Raw genomic sequence first — 16581 nt, 5'->3', positions numbered from 1 at the left:
GTGACAAGTGACCTTGAAGTGATAGTTGGTAGCAGTAGTCTATTTGTCTGGAACTCTTTTTTTTCCTCCACAGACCTATTTTTATAGATGCATTTTATAGATATTTAGGTTCAGACATTCTTCCTACATTGCTACACATTTAGATAAAAAATAAGCTTTAGAGTTTCATGTAAAGTATTTTAGTCCCTCTGAGGTTGACATATGTTACTATGCATGAAGGTCTGCTCTGTTATCCTGCATGCACATGTTGCAGCAAAGTGCGTGCAATATGGCTGGCAGAGGCCCTAAGGAAACTAATAAAATAGGACTTTTTTTTGTAACTGGTTGCTACTGTTCTTCCCATTTGCTGCTGGGGTCCTTGCAGCTCCTGAACTCTCATAAAGTTACCCAGTCTTTACACTCTATAGATACTTTCTGTGTGATGCTGTGGGGAGAAGAGAAGGGGAACAAGTTAGTTAAAAATTGCTGTTGTGTCCTGTTAGGGGAAAAGCAAAAACTCTCTTAAAACTAAAGTGAAAAAAAGGTAGAATCCAATTGCTTAGTAGCTCCAATATCTCTGTGTGCTTATATTGCTTTTCTGTTATATACTGTTGTATTATTGATAGTGTGGTCACAAGGTATCTGAGAGAGAGGCAAAACCAGGAAAAAAACAGTCCACTAATGTATTACATTCCAGGTTCATTAGCATCTTGTTTTACTCTAATGCAGCAGGTATGTCTGCCAAATGCAAAACTTGGCCCACTGCTCTAAATTATAAAGCTGAGTAACTAAGCTTCTGTATCCTGACTGTGAATTAAAAGAATGTAAGAGACAGTGAAGGTAATTGCAGTAGACTAACACTACTGGTATTAAATAAGAATGTGATGCTGTAAGAAGCCACACACAGAGTGTCAGATGTAAGTTGCTTTCCCCTCTTCCTTCTTGCTTTATAGTCTCTTCCCGCCTTGGCTGTTACTTTGTTCTTTGCTGCTTCTTTCTGGTCTTGAGAACTGAAAGTGCTTACTGAAAAGGTAATATTTGAGATCCACATTCATAGCAGGTTCTAATCTAGTAGCAGCTGCCTTTAAAATGACTGTCAAATACATTTTTAGTGAGCTGTGCTCATTAAGGATTTTCTAATACTCATGCCATTAGCATAAAAAAAAGTGATTACCCAAGTTTGATCAGTTTCCCCCCTTAAGAAGAAAAAAATTACAGACTTTTTTTGACAGAAATTACATTGATCAATATCTTAGTTATAATTTGTCTTTACATCTTTCTTGCCCTCTTGAAGCAGAAGTAGGCCTCAACATGTCATATGATCAAATGTAATTTTTATCTTTTAGTAGGTACCCAGTTGCTTCCTGCAAGTGGCAAATAATTTTGTCATAAGTCGAAGAATGTATTTCTTTCAGATTAATGCAAAACATTCATATTTGTTTAACCTTTCTTCAACTGTGACAGATTTGTGGTATATAGCATACAGTTCAGTGCATTATGCTGTTCAAGCCTTATTTGTTCATATAAAATTCTGATGGGATACAGTGCCACAGGTAACACATACTTAGATGCTTCTTGGGTTTATATGGAAAGAAAGCAGTTACAGTTGATGGCAGGCTGTAGTAAAGATGGAAAAAAAATGCAACACTATAGATCAAGAAGGATGCTCTAATCTAGAGACAGGGACCACATACCACAGCAGGCTTCACAACAGGTCACCAAGAGTCAAAGTACGTATGGCCCCTAGTACAAATCACATAGATCTACTCTCGTAAAGACTATCAAAGCACAGGTGTTCACACTGTTGGTTTGTTGCTGTTCATAGAACAAAGGTAAGAGGACTATTTTCCTTGCAATATGAGGGCATATCAGAGAGAGAAATACCTCATAAAATTAGGACAAATAAACCTTTAGTTCTTTTAACAGCATCTTCTGTGAACTGACATTCTTGCTCGAACATTAGGTTTTTCTCTCTATAGAAATATTCAAGTGAAACATAGTGTTGCTTTATGTTACATAAGAGATTATTGAAAAGAAGTTGACTCTGAAAGATGACACATGTGCCAACTTTAGATACATTCAGAGGTAAGCAAAAATAAGAGAAGGACCTTGGTTGTCCTTTGAAAATCAAATTCTACAGAGTCTAATTATTTATCTGATTGACCAGAGGTGTAATTTGTGATACATGTTTCAAAGGGAAAATTGTTGTTTACCTTTTTTCCTGCTTTTGTTTCTCATTATGTGTCTAATTTTACTACATGCTTGTACCAGTGTTTTATCCACAGAAGAAATGTTTCACTAGACAATTTTTACTGGTGTGTGTATATGCACAGCCTGAAAACAGTAGCTTTTTGATGAACACAATTGAATGTAGTACAGATAACAACTTAGCTATTGTTTAGGAATGTAAAGGTGATTTTAAGAACCTGAATATAAAATCCTGTGTCTGAAAATTCTTGACTATTGATAGCACATGTTTATGGAACATATTCTAGAAATACCTTGGCATTTCACAGATTTAGGCACTTTATCCCACCCCCCTTTAATTCAATATTAAATATATATATATATATGGCTAAACAGAGCAAAACTCCCTCTGGTTTCCATGAAAGAACAACAATCTCTGGGCATGTAGCAGGATCAGGGGGAAGGAGCTGAATCTCAGAGGTCACAGGAGAGCTTAGAAATTCCTGTTACTTGAGCACAAATGACAAACAATACTGTGACTATCAGCATCTAAAATATAGTTCTTCTGGTGCAAAATACAGCATCTGCTTAACGTGTTAAAGTATCACTTTACAGTGTATACATAGAATACAGGGCAGAAAATGAGGAATAATTTATTGATGCTGTGGAGCTAGAACCCACTGATAAATATTCTGCCAGTAGTGTATATGCAACTATCTTACTCCAGCCCATGATGTACTTTTAAGTAATCTGGAGTACAAGGCTTTGAAACACACCACACTGAAAGACCGCATGTTCTTTTCCTCAGCCAGACCATGTTCATTCTTGTTACACTGGAAAGGGGTTGAAAAACTCATAGGCTGTAGGCACATTTGATGAATTTACTCAAGGCCTTCTCCATCCTCTTCCTTTCCTTCCAGGTAGTCACTGATTATTTCAGCAGCCCAAATCCTTGCTAAATGCCAGTTATTTACTCTCTTTTTTTAAGCATAAGCTGTTCAATTGTGCTGATCTTAGATTTTCCATAAGTGTTGCTCTTCCACCAGCTGGTTACCCTTTCAGCTGCCTTTCAATTTACCCATTATTTAGCTTCTGTGCCCTTGCAGTGTTTAAAACATTTGACACCCCTAGATGATATGGTAATGTAAAACATAATTATGCTTTACAAAGAAAACATTCTTACCTGTTCATATTATTGCTATCTAAGAGTATTAAAGCTCTTCATAATTAATAAGCTTTATCTTGCTTTGGATTAAAAAAAGTTTTAATATGTGCCATCTAGGAAAAACAAAAGCAGAAATATATAGGTATGAGAACTGAAATTCTGCTTTATTCTCTGTCAGCCAGGCACTGCAAATGCTCTCTTAAGCTGAGGAACCTCTATAGTAGGTATAGCATTTTTGTTCCATTACAGGATGAGATTTGGAGGTGCTAGGAGTCTAGATGAAGCTATGCCAAAGCTGGCTAGCAGCCTCTTGAGAACTGTCATGAACTGATGGGAAGAAGTATTCACTGTATAGTGGCTGATACCTGAAAAGCTGTAGAAATTAATGTTATGCCACACATGTCCCTTTTTAGAGCGGTATACTTACCTAATGTGGTGAATTGACCATAGCCAGTAGTTAAGCACCCACACTACTGCTCACTCGCCCCCCTGCTCCGCCTCCAGTGGGATGAGAGAATAGGAAGAGCAACAGCAAGAACACTCGTGCATCAAGATAAATACAGTCTAGTATGTGAAGGAAAGAGGGGAGGGGGGCGAACAAGTGAAGCAAAGGAAATCGTTCACCACCTCCCACAGGCAGACTAATGCCCAGCTGGTCTCTAAACAGCCACCTTAAAAGCAAAAAGCCTGCCCTCTTCTTTCTCCACCCACTTTTATTGTTGAGTATGACATTATATGGCATGGAATACACACTGGTCTATGTCCCCTCCTAACTTCTTGCCCACCTCAGCCTATTCACCAGGAGGTGTACGGAGGAGGAAAAAGAGAAGATCTTGAGAGCAGTACAAGCACTCTTCAGTAGTAACCAAAACATGTATTATCAACACTGTTTTAGTCGACAAATCCACAACACAGCACCATAGGGGCTGCTATGAAGACAGATAACTGTGTTCCAGCCAGACCCAGTACATCAGTATTTATCAATCCTGTTTGGATTCCTCCAGGAAATCCTCATGGAAAAGGTTCTTCATCTCACAGCATACACAAACCCTAGATGTTACTTGACGTTCTGCCTTTTCTTTCTGGTACTGGTCAGTCTCCTAAGGGAGCAGTGATTTAGTAACTACACTGAAAGCTCAAACAGTGCAATTGTCATCAAGTATAAAAGAGAAGCTCTCTGGAGAATGGTTATCATTTTGCCCAGAAAAAAATTAAGAAAAGCAAGAAAAATTTTTATCCTGCTAGATTGAAAAATTAACCTGTTGGTGAGATGGGAGTGCTTTTGTGGAGTTTGCAGTGATTACACAGCCTGTCAATCAGCAGTGGATATTTTGTTCAGCAGAATCAGTACTCTACAAGATTTGAAAGTCTTTCAAAAAGTAGTGTGGGTGTGTGAAAAGTGAAATAACTAGAATTGTTGTTAAAGGAGAAATGAGCTAAAATGAGTCTGAGAAGGAATTTTATTTTTGAATGCTCAGAAGAAAAATCTCTTGATACTCAGTAGTTAGAGAACACTACAAAGGCTTAGAGAAGAAAAAGCGAGCACAAGTTCAAATCGAGAGTGCAGTGATTTGATTTTATTAAAAAAAAAAAAACAAACCACAAACATTTTTGTATATACCAGTAAAGCAAGTTCTGTGATTAGAAGTCCCTTTTGCTTTCTCCTGCAGTGATGTTTTTCTCTTAAATCTGTAGTCATGAGGGCTGTATAATAATAATAATAATAATAAATGGGCATTTAAAACACAAAGAGGTATAGGGTTATTGACACACCAAGCTTTCACTTAGTTTGGTTTTTGTTTATTGTTTGTTTCTCAGTGGTGATGAATTTGCACAAAGGGGGGGCTTTTTTCCTAGAAATCCAGTTAAAAGCAGGAGTTAAAGTTGCGGAAAGTTTACTATTATTTCATAGACAGGCATACAAAGTAAGTATAAAGTTACAGAGAATAATGATGTAAAAGGAATCAGTTCAGAGATGCTAGGTGCCTGGTATGCAGTTCAGTAAATCTACTTGTAGTGAAGTTCAAGGCAGAGATACAAATGTTTAGTAAGAGAGCCCAGAAGGAAATTACTTAAGATTACAATAGATTATTTCAAATGAAGCAATTCTTTTTGCTCTTATTAAAATATCTGAGCCCGAAGTTGGGTATTCACTGATGGTTTGATTTGTTTAGTTTCTTAAAATACTGTAAGTCATCTGTTTCAGTCATACATTTACTCCAGACTCATCCCAAAATCATTAGATTTTGGCAGTGGAGTGTTTCATGCCTCATTTCTTTTATTCTGTTTAATAGTCTGTCTTTGGTAGTTGTGCGTTTATATGCTTTCAGCACATTGATGTGAGAACTCTAACACTTCATTATCTTTTAGTATTGTAGAAATATGGTAGCTGTTGGGGCTTATGGCAAACTATATGCAGAAGGAACTTTACAAATTACTGTGAATGTCACAACACTATTTTTAGCGTCATTTTGTGTCCTTGCTTGGTTTTCTACCTAACTTAGTATGTGTTTGTTTTGTTTGAATTAGTTAGGGTTAATCAGAGCATAAGTATGCTTATTCATTAGATCATGAGATACTCCTGATTTGAACTCATATGAACAAAGCAGAAGGTGGCTGGTTAAACTGAAATCCTTACAGATAAATAAAGCAATTATACACACCTGTGACCCAAGAAGAGAAATCTGTGTTCTGTGAAAGGTGATGCTGCAGTTTTACACAATGGGAATGTGCCTTTGAAAGAAAATCTTCTGTACTCTTGAGGTAGAATCAGAGAATGGTTTGGATCAGAAGGGAATATTGAAAGTTCATCTAATCCAACCCTCTTGCCATGGACAGGAACATCTTCCACTAGATCATGTTGCTCGAAGTCCTGTCCAGCCTGACTTTGAATACTTCCAAGTGTTAGGAGTTAAAACATCATGTGTGTATGTTAAGGTCATAATGGGGGTAGGAGTCATATATTTAAGAAGCAACAACACTGCTGCTTTTATTATGTCCAGACACCTGATAAAAAGCTGCGCGGTGTAAGCAGCAGCATGAGAGACCAGAAAGGCATGAGGGGTTTGCATTAAGTTATGATTGCTTGTTGCTCTGAGAAGTCATTTTGAGTAATGGAGCAACTGCTGCCTTTTGTTCATAGAATGAGCAACTTTATTCAAAAATACAATTATAGATCTTAAATACCCGTTCCTTTTGAGGTCTGACTTGTGTGGCGTGCACACAGGTTTGGGTCAGTTGCTTCTCATTCACCTGGCTAATGGATGTTAATGGCACTGTGGATGCTGTCATCTTGTATTGATATCACAAGGCCTCAATGAGGCATGGAAAACAAAGGAAATAATGGAAAAAATATCACTGAACAGCATCAGTGAGAAAAATCCCAGGAACTTTTTATGCCCTTGCACTTTTCCTGTAAACAAGTAGAGCAGAAAAGGGTCTCTAACGCATTTCTGGGTGTTGGATGTGCTGATCTCTGTGGCTTAGCAGTGCTGCATGTGCAGCTCCTGGGCACAGCCTGAGATGTTCATGAGTCAAAGATGTGATGTAGAGCTGAGGTGCTGGGGCACGCATGCTCCCTTGTCCATGGTGAAGCAGAGAAGGAAGCTGAGGGCCCACCTTGTACAGCAGCATAGAGTACATTGGGGATGGCTCAGCCATGCTCTTTGAGAAGGCAGAGTGCATTGTGTATCACACAGCTTGCTCTGACAGGTGGGGAGCAAACAGGAGAAGGTAGCAGTTTTGGCTGGCAGGATAATAATATATGTTGTTCTTGGCTTTCTATAAGACAAGTCTTGCTTGGGTCAGGAGGCCAAGTTCAAGTGTTGCAAGGGCTGAATCCAACCTCCATACTCAGTGCACACTATTTTAAACTGCTCTCTATTTCAGCATTTAATGGCAGAACATGTGCAGCAAAACTTCTCTCCACCTCCTTTCTTCCACCTGCCCAATTTTAAATCCAGGTTAGATTCCAAAGTGGTTGTCTTTGATTATAACACTGTATTAAATGTTTCACTGCACTCATGCTTTACACAAATCTGTTTTCTCATCTGTCTTTTGCAAGCATGAGTTATCAAGCAGGGTAAAGTAAAAGTGCTTAACGTTAATAAAGCTGGTGAACAGTGATGCTGTATCTGTCCTCATGCATGCAATCAATTTTATGAAGCTGGCTTCTTCAGTCATTTCTCCAGGTGCTCATACAGTGCCCTGGGAAAAAGGAATAATAAATACTTAAACACTTCCAATACTTTGATGAATATTTTACATTGTAGAATATGTGAATATTAGTAACATTACTGCTGACTTGAGAGAAAAAAATTTTATAACTGGAATGGGTGGTTACTAAGCTATAGATTAAGGATATGGGTGGAACTGAATGAAAGTAAGTGCTTGCCAAATTGCTTGCATTTCATGAAGTACTGAGCGTGCAAATCGAAAATGTTTGCGAGAGTGTATCTAGTTCTCACATTTGCATTCTGGAAAGCTCTGGCGGGCTCAGTGACAAAAGATAGGCTAGACCACAGTAAGAGTGAGACAAAAGGAGCAATAACTGTGAAGGTGGATGCCAAATGGCAGTATATTTGAGGTCTCTTCTGCTTCAGTTGCTGCATCTAAGGTCTATGGAGTCAGTGCTGGCAGGTCTGAGGTGTGGTACAAGCAGATCACTTGGGACTGGGAAAAAAGTCTACTGAGTTTCTATCTGGTTTCTCTGAAATTATTTCTAAAGTATTTCTCTAAATACTTTAGAAAGCAAGTCTGGTATGCCTGACAGGGAAATGGAGGAAACACCCAGCTAAGGAAAATAATTTTTTCTGTCTTGAGTTTCTGAGATGACATACCCTATTTCCATTCTGTTTTCCTCTGTGCTTAAGTTTACTCCTAGTGAGAGGACTCTATAGCTCTGGTTGTGGTCTGTTAAGCAATGCAAGTTTCCCACCTCTGTAATCCCTGTCTGGTGAGGTCTGTATCCACCTCAGCCAGAAATGCACCGAAGCCTTCTGGTTAATAAAGTCTTTAAAGCATAGGAGAGGACTATTCCCCTGGGAGGCACCCAGCATCCTGCTTGGGCTAGAGGACAGAGCTTCTGTTTTTATTAGCACAGTTCACCTCCCATGGAAATAAATAACCTGCTAAGTATGCCACTTGATATCTGGTAACAAAGGAAAGCAGTGGGTTGGTTTTTGCTACACCCTTCTGGGAGCAGATGGCGTAGAGGAAGCCAGCTCTTACATGTGGGCCAGAGGGACAGCCCTTTCTTTTGGGAAAGCAACATCAGTTCTCACTGGAAGGCAAGATTGTCACCAAAGTGGGAATGCTAGTCATCAGAAACTACCCTGAAGTACTCCATAAAGTTAGCCTTGAAGTTGTCATTCTGGTAGGACTTAAGAGAGTTGGTATCTAGTCCTGTTTTTGCAGAATTTAAGTCTTTTCTAAATGAAATGTGGATGTGTCACCCATCCAAAACCAGCTAACATTAAATCACGGAGTTGGCTGTGTAGAAGGCACTGGAAGCAGTATAGGCAGGGATAAGAAATATATTATGTTGATGCCTTAATAATGACAAGAAAGGAAGAGAGCTGAGTTTCCAAATGAGCATGTTAGGGTCAAAACAGACAAATGATTCAGTAATGAAACATGAACTGATGGAATCATTTAAGAAAATATTTTTCTGCTCCTGAGATCAGAAATACCAACTTAGGGCATAGAATGTGAAGTGTGGCAGTATTTTGAATGATATTTAATCCATTTCTACATCTTTACAGCATACATAAAAGTAGATTTTGTGAGAAGACCAGCTAAGATTTTTCTATGCGGCTTGGTTTTTTTTCAATCTGAGGCAATACTGAGTTTCAGTTGTGCAGTTTGTGAAAAGATCAGTCAGGTTTCCATTAGGTCAGGAAGTCACATGGAAAAGGCTATGAAATTACTGAAAACTTGTGTCACTCAGGAGAAACAGGTTAGTTGTTTTCTTTTTAAATTATCTGGAAGAGTCTTTCCACTTTGCACTGGAGGGGGTGTAGAAACTGTTTGTGGGTGTGTCGTTTCTTTTAACAAGTTGACCTTTTTTAGAAAGGTCCACCAAACTTTTTTAGAAGGAAGTCAGCGTATCTTCTTTTGGTGTTCATACATTGAACAGGTGAAAAAATCATCCCACTCTACTGGAGTAGCGAAATTCTCATGATCATATTAAGGCTTGTTCTCAAAAATAAATTGAGGCTTTTCTAGAATCTCCCTTTTCTAGAATCTTAAATGCTGATCAGCAGTGATTTGTATTGTCTGCAAAGTGAGAAGGCAGAATTCTCTTTACAATTTCATTTGGAGGGGATTTTTAGCCTAAAGAAATAATAAGGAAGAGAAAAGTAGGTCAGTGCTCAAAAAACCTGGGTACTTGGATAAAAATTCTAAAACCACAGAAATTAAGATAAGGCTACAGTTCTTCTTTGTGACCAGCTTGCAACTAATTCATGTAACAGAGCTGATGGAATAATTTATTTATATGAAAGAGTATAGCTTGTTCAGGAAACACAATCAAGGGGAAACAGGGAAAAGTGCTGTGTTTGTGTACCAGCGATGTGTAGGCTTGCCCTGAGGTCCAGATCACCAGCATCTGCCTGGAAAGGAATACAGCAGGAGACATTATCCAGCAAGTTTTTAAATGCTTTGGTAAGGTTTTTAAATTTCAGGTGAAGGAAATAGCTAGAGGACTACTCTTTGTAAATAAAGAGAAAGTCATTGAGGATGTCCAAACAGGGTAACGTTGGTTAGAGCAAGATGTGTTATTATATACTGTTCCTATGATGGGAATAGAAAATTACAGCATAATAGCAAATTTTTTTTTTTTTTTAAAAAAAAAAAAAAAAGCATATCTAAGTGCAAACTTACCTCACTGTGGAGGAAAGCTTGAAAGTGTAGTAAGAGAACAACCCCAAATAGGAGAATGACCTCCATAGGAAGTAGAAACTGTATCAGGTTACTAAGGTCCAAGAGAGAAGTACAGCAAAGGCGCTTAAGGATGTTATGAGAAAGACCAAGGCACAAAATGAAATGCAGCTAACGAGAAACCAGAGTAACAAGAAATGTTTTTATAAGGCTAGTTTTCACAATTCATTGTCAAAATGGAAAGGCTTATTGATTAGAGTAGTCCTGGTTCCTGTACTATTCAGTATCCTATTAGCAATTTAGATAATAGAAATATTTTGTAAATTCCTCCCAACTCCACAATCCAGTGTCGTGATTTATGGGTGGGCATACTCTTATCCAGTTACATGAAGTTTTGAAATGTTGCCACTTTGCATCTACTTCAAGGTTTTCAAAGCTGTCGATTTTACTTTCAAGAAAGGACTGTATGCAGTATTGAGGTCTGCACTGAAGAGAAAAAAGAAAGAAAAGACACTGAAAGTATAAGTGCAAATGAGTCCATATCCACTTGGTTTTCTTTTATAATATTTAGAGAAAATAGTGATTTTTCTTTAGGATGCACAGACCCCAAAGATGCATCAATGTACCTGCATAGTTGTTATCAGATAGTTTTAAAAGCACTGTTGCACTAGCATGTGGGCTCTGTATGCCCTCACAGCCTTTCTAGCAAGCCCATATAGACTGTGATAGCTCTAACCAGCATTTGGCAACTTCTTTCTCATAGTCCCAGGAGAATCAGGGCTCCAAATCGGCAGAGGGAGAGGGCAGCTGTAGAGTTGTACAGGCTGGTGCATCTCAAGGAAGCCATACGGTAGAAACTGTTTCACTTCTGGTGTTCAACCCGGATTCAACTCCATGTGACCAGCAATGTTATTTTGTTGCTTAATAATCAGAAGATGCCTAAAGTTGTACCTGTAGGACAGCCTTATCAAAGTTCTCCTCTGATCTGAAATGCCAAGCTACAGAGCAGTGGGAGACAGATGAATGAGCAATGCTTCTCTTGGCAGAGCTGCAGACTTAGAATGTTGGAAGTGGCATAAGAAGGAATGTTGTGGTGACATGTTATAAACAAATCAAGCAACCAGATCTGTCTCAGCTCTGAAAGAACAGGCCTTAGTGTGACTGGATAATATTTTTGAGATGTCTGATAGCAAGCCTGAAAGCTATCCAACAGACAGCTGGAAATGCCCTAGAGTCCAGAACAAGGTTAGATAGTATTTTTCCTAAAAAATTCAAGGCAGCAGCTTTAGTTTAAACTAGTGTTTGAAGTCTTGCTTCTCCCAGAAAAAAAAAAAAAATAGCTTAATCAAGAAAACTGGTAAGCAGATGGACTAACTGAGGTGTGAAAACTGAATTGGAATTAAGATTAGAATTAAAATTTAGATGTGGACTGTGGTAATCCGATAAATTGTGGGCTTTGTGAGACTGGCTGCAGGGAGCTGCCTTGTTGTGCTCTCCTACTTGATATACTGACTACAAGAAAGATAATTTGTACTGAAAAGGAGGGGATCACCTAGCTCAGCTAGTAATGCACTGATGTTCAGGAAAGAAAATCTTGTTTCGAGAAAGGGACACAATGTTCTTTGAGCATCTTTTACACAGAATGCAAGAACATTTCATCATGAAGCAGAGGATATCTGGGGAGAATGCTGCAGAGTATATCATGGTAGGCCTGGCAGAGTCTGGCTTACATGTAGGAAAGAGTCTACATTCCAGTGTTTAATGAAAAGATTCACTGCAGGGCCCCACAGAATATATATTTCATTTAATGTTGTAAGTGCTTCTTCATTAATGTGCCTTGTTCAGATTGAAGGAGTTTGCCAAGGCGACATGTGAGCTATCGGGTACAATGACACTGAACAGCACAGAGCTGTGACTTGAGAAGACAAAGTCTGCAAGAAACAGGAGGGTAATCAACACAAGGGGGGATGACAGATTTGTCAACACAGAGACAGAAAACTGCTGAGTCTGTCAGCATTTTAATGCTGTACTTGATATTCAAGCCTAAACAAGCAACTCTTTGTTAGTTCATACAATTTAAATCTTCCAGTGCACTTCTATGAGCTACCCTATATGACATCAGGGAGCTAACTTCCATGGAATAATAATTCTTTTTTAATTCAGCCCTAACTAAAGAGTATGTCTTGTCAAAATGATCAGTTAGAATTTGACAAGCAATGGTAGGGATTTTCTCCAGCAGTTTTCCTAATTGCTGCAACCCAGAAAAACTGAGGACATAGGAGAAACCATGAATTCCCAAATTACAAGTACGTAGACATGGAAGCCTCTGTTGCATGAAACAGAGACGTGAGTCTGAATTTAGCCTCACAGGAAATGTAATTATTCAGTATATAGAGACAGATACAGTTGAATTTCAACTTATTAAGGGCCAATTTTCTGGAAGACAACTAATAAGGAAACAATTGGAAAACAATGGAATCAAGCACATAATCACATGAATTAATGAATTGTTACCCTAAACTTTGTCCTAGGCCAAATTTAAGCATGAAGATCTGATTTTGAAAGCTGTTGAGCAATGTACCATAAGGAGTTCTATGTTACTTTGTTTCTAGGAATATAAGGGATGGATATATTGAGAGAGAGAGAGAGATCCATTTGTATCTTATACATAAAGGCTAATGTGAGCTGTGATTGATGTCTTTAGCTGTGAGTTACTGTTTATAAATGAAGTGCTGATGTCCAGGTGCTTCTCACTCTTGCCATAACTTGATACACTGCTGGATTACATTCCTCTGAATTGGTTAATGTTTCACTCCTCACTGTACAAGAAAGTACAACGCACCAAATTTCAATGGTGTGTGCCCTTGCCGCGAGAAGGATTCCCTCTCAGTACATACACACTGGAGAGAAATATTTTTAAGGGGTAAGAAAATCCTTTGTATAATAAGGAGGAAATCTTTAGAAAATGTGCCTTAAAGGTGGCTTTTCAGAGAGCATTGCAAAAAAATGCTGATATGTTTATAATAATTTTGCTAATATAATTCCTGAGTAAAGTAACTGAGGTAAATCATTTCAAGCTTTGTATAAGAGGGACGGCTTTGAAGCTATTAAAAAAACTCGCCCTTTTTGAAAGTCTTTAGATTGACATGAAGCTTAATCAAGACAGTTAAAATACATAACTGGAAGAAAATAAAGTATCTATCTTTTGATGTTGAGAGGTAGCATTTAATCTTAGGACTTGAAACATTATCAGTCTCTCAGAGGTCTTTCAATTCATTCCAACATTCCTGTTGCATCTTGAAGTAAGGAAATTTTATTGTTAACTCACAAACTAGAGTTTCAGAACTTCAGAGCCCTTTTCCATAGTCTGTTGTGAGCAGTCATGTGCTGACAACAACTTTTAAATACATTTATTTGGTAATACCGGTTTCCAGTAAAGCTACTTCATCCTTTGGAAGGTGGCTTGACATCCATAAGAAATCAAAGAGCCATTTTCAGCCAAACAGACTCCAAAGACTTTAAAGTTCAGGTCTATGTGCATATTGCACACCATACCCTAAATTCTACTGTAGAAACATCATGCTGGCAATGCTATTATATTCAAATTACATGACCCAGCACACATAAAAAACACTCCAAACGTAAAATAATGGTCATTCATTGAGGACACCATGGCAAGGTTTTCAAGCTGAGCCATGGCATTATTCTGATCTAGCAGTGTTGCTGTGCATTCTTAAATAAGGACACTCTCCACTGCTTTTGGCAATGCTGCACCATTTTCAGCTGTATGATATCATTATGCCCAGTGTCACGGGAGGCTTTTATCAATAATTTATTAATTATACAGAACCTTTTTCTACTGTAAACATATTTAGTTAAAGATTGTTTCCATCTGTTCAACTTTTCTGTCTCAGGTCCAGGAAACTTTTAGGAAGTGTACTCAACGGAATTACACATGGAATTCCCTAAGACTCAGCATTGTCAGTGGAGCCACTATAAGCTAGCAGGGCAGACTGAACTTCAGTCGTCTGAAACACTGAGGTTTCAAAGACGCATGTTAATCACATCAATTCTGTTGCTTTCCTGTGAGTCACCAGGTTTTCTTTAGCTAAGAAATATCTATGACAAAAAGAAAAATCAGGAAGTGCCATTTGTTTTCTCCACTTACCCTTTTTGACCTCATTCTACCAACTATACGTCCATGCATACTTCATGTTTGCAGAGATAAAAAAAGATAAAACCTTGAAAGAATTTCCCTGGTGTGGTACTCCACTTACTAGCAGAGAAGCATAATACTTCTAGAGCTCTGCTTGTATGATTTCTTCTGCATACATCCTCTGTTCACAGGAAAAACGCAGAACTTGATAAGTTCTGATAGAAGACTTTTTCTTTTTTTCCCTAGCTGTACAGTTATATTTAGCACATGCAGGCCTAAATCTTTTGAAAATAAATATTCTGAAAAGCTCTAACTTCAGGGCTTTTAAGAGGTATCCTGTTTGTGAAGTACAGAAGAAACAGGTAAGTGATGGGGAAGCTCAAGCAGAACAGAGGATTCTGTCACTGATGTGCACATTATACAGGTATAGAAGACAGAGATTAATACTTTATTGTTGGGGGTAGGTATAGCTTTGTGGAGATTCAGGCGTATTCTTAAAGCAGCAAAGCAAATGGGCCAGAGAGGCACCTGATGCACATTCTTATGGCTGCACTCTTTTAAGACATGGATGGCTGTGTACAAGCAGAGAAGAAGGCATTCTCAGTTCCCCAGAAAAACCTACTACTTCTCCAAATTTTTTCCCCTTTCAGACAGTGAGAACTCTGTGCCTGAGACAGTGGCTGTGGATGCCAGGAGTCAGTGGGATACGAGGAACAAACTCCCTGAGACTCTGACAGAAGCTCATGAGAATCAGTTTCTGCACCATGCAGAAAGTTGCTTATCAGTTCTGCCTCTTGATTTCAATGTCCACTAACCTGCTTGTAACTAATCTTGTGGACTGGATGATGTATGGACCATGCTGTTTCCCTACCTGCTTTGGGGTTGATGTATTCAAACCCTCCCAGACTTAACATTTTATGAATCAATATTCCTGAATAATTATGGAGGGCTCCGTTGTGCTGGTGCAGGATAGTTTCATGTTACACTTACATGAGAATCAAGGTCCTGCTGACCTCCTTAAAAAAAAAAAACCTGTCACCTTTTGAAATTCCAGTTGTTTCTGAAAATCTGCAATTAGCAAGTATGTGTTCCATATTTTAAGACAACAGAACTGTCTGTACTTGTCTTACAAGTTTCCTCTTAGGGTGAGCATAAGTTTGTATCTCTTCTGCTTGAAGAAATACACTGACAACATTTTGGAGAACCGATTGTTCTGACTCTCCTGAGGCTAATTTAGAATAGCGCTGTATGAACGTAACACCTTACTAGAGGAACAAAAAACAATGCTTTACCACGTTTGGGTGCTGAAGTAGAACTGCTAACATGCTTTCCAGTCCTGTTGGTTTTGGGGGTTTTTTGGTGCACGTGCAGCTTTTGGTACCAACCACTGGGATACAGGAACTGTTTCTAATGAGCTCTCCAGAGATTTCTTGGACTCTGAGCGTCCTTCAGTTATTCAGTAATGTCCTATAGACTTTTCATTTTTCTGTTACTGATCTTTCTCATTACTTCTGAGTGCTGTAGAGTTGGGAACTGCCTGGACAGCCCAGTGCAGTGCTAAGGAAAGATCAATTAGCTTCAATCCTTCCTGTGCAGACTTGGATATCGCTTCATGGCAGAACTTTGTGTCCTTTATATGTACCCAGATATACACATCCCTGTTGCCTAGATGTATAGTGGTATGTATACCGCTACATAGTTGCAAACACTGCTGTCTCCACTGTCCCCTTAGTAGAACATTGAATATTATAGTGAAGGTAGGAGACGATGTCACCAAAACAAATGTTCCCCTTTATTTTTCCTTCTAGATTAATACAGCAGATAATTTTACCAACTGCGAGGAGAAAGCAGAAGATGATGATACTTACATGTTTATGCTAGGCTCGAAAACTCAACCAGCCATGAGTAAGTCATGTTGTTAGCTTTATTGGTAACAAAGCGTGTGCTGTATTGAGTGAGTGGGATGATGGACAAAGGGGGCAAATAATTTGAATGCGTTCAATTTCCACATGTTACTGCAACTTCCAGGGGGAGGGCAGATGAGGGATTCAGTCATGATAACAAAGTCATTGCTCAGTAAGACAGACCTCAGTGCAACCACCCCTCCTGGTAAATTCTGAAAACTTGTACTCTCTGCTCTGAATCTAAAAACCCACTGAATTCTCCAAGTTACCAGAGAGCAGCTTTAATGTAAGGGGAGGCACCTCTTACAGGT

The 16581-nt window shown here is 38.7% G+C and overlaps 1 protein-coding gene across 1 annotated transcript in view; it reads left to right on the top strand.

Annotated features, from left to right (window-relative positions):
- BANK1 (B cell scaffold protein with ankyrin repeats 1) overlaps positions 1-16581 on the top strand; it is a 138849-nt gene that overhangs the window by 91944 nt on the left and 30324 nt on the right. Inside the window, exon 9 of the mRNA XM_026847935.1 lies at positions 16175-16271. Within this exon, the coding sequence (XP_026703736.1) occupies positions 16175-16271 (97 nt within the window). The remainder of the gene's footprint in view (positions 1-16174; positions 16272-16581) is intronic.

This window comes from Athene cunicularia (assembly GCF_003259725.1).
Source record: "Athene cunicularia isolate RWA chromosome 4 unlocalized genomic scaffold, athCun1 chr4_part2, whole genome shotgun sequence".
NCBI classification, from domain to species: Eukaryota; Metazoa; Chordata; class Aves; order Strigiformes; family Strigidae; genus Athene; species Athene cunicularia.
The sequence above is the reverse complement of the archived record's forward strand: the minus strand, read 5'-3'. Positions and strand labels throughout refer to the sequence as shown.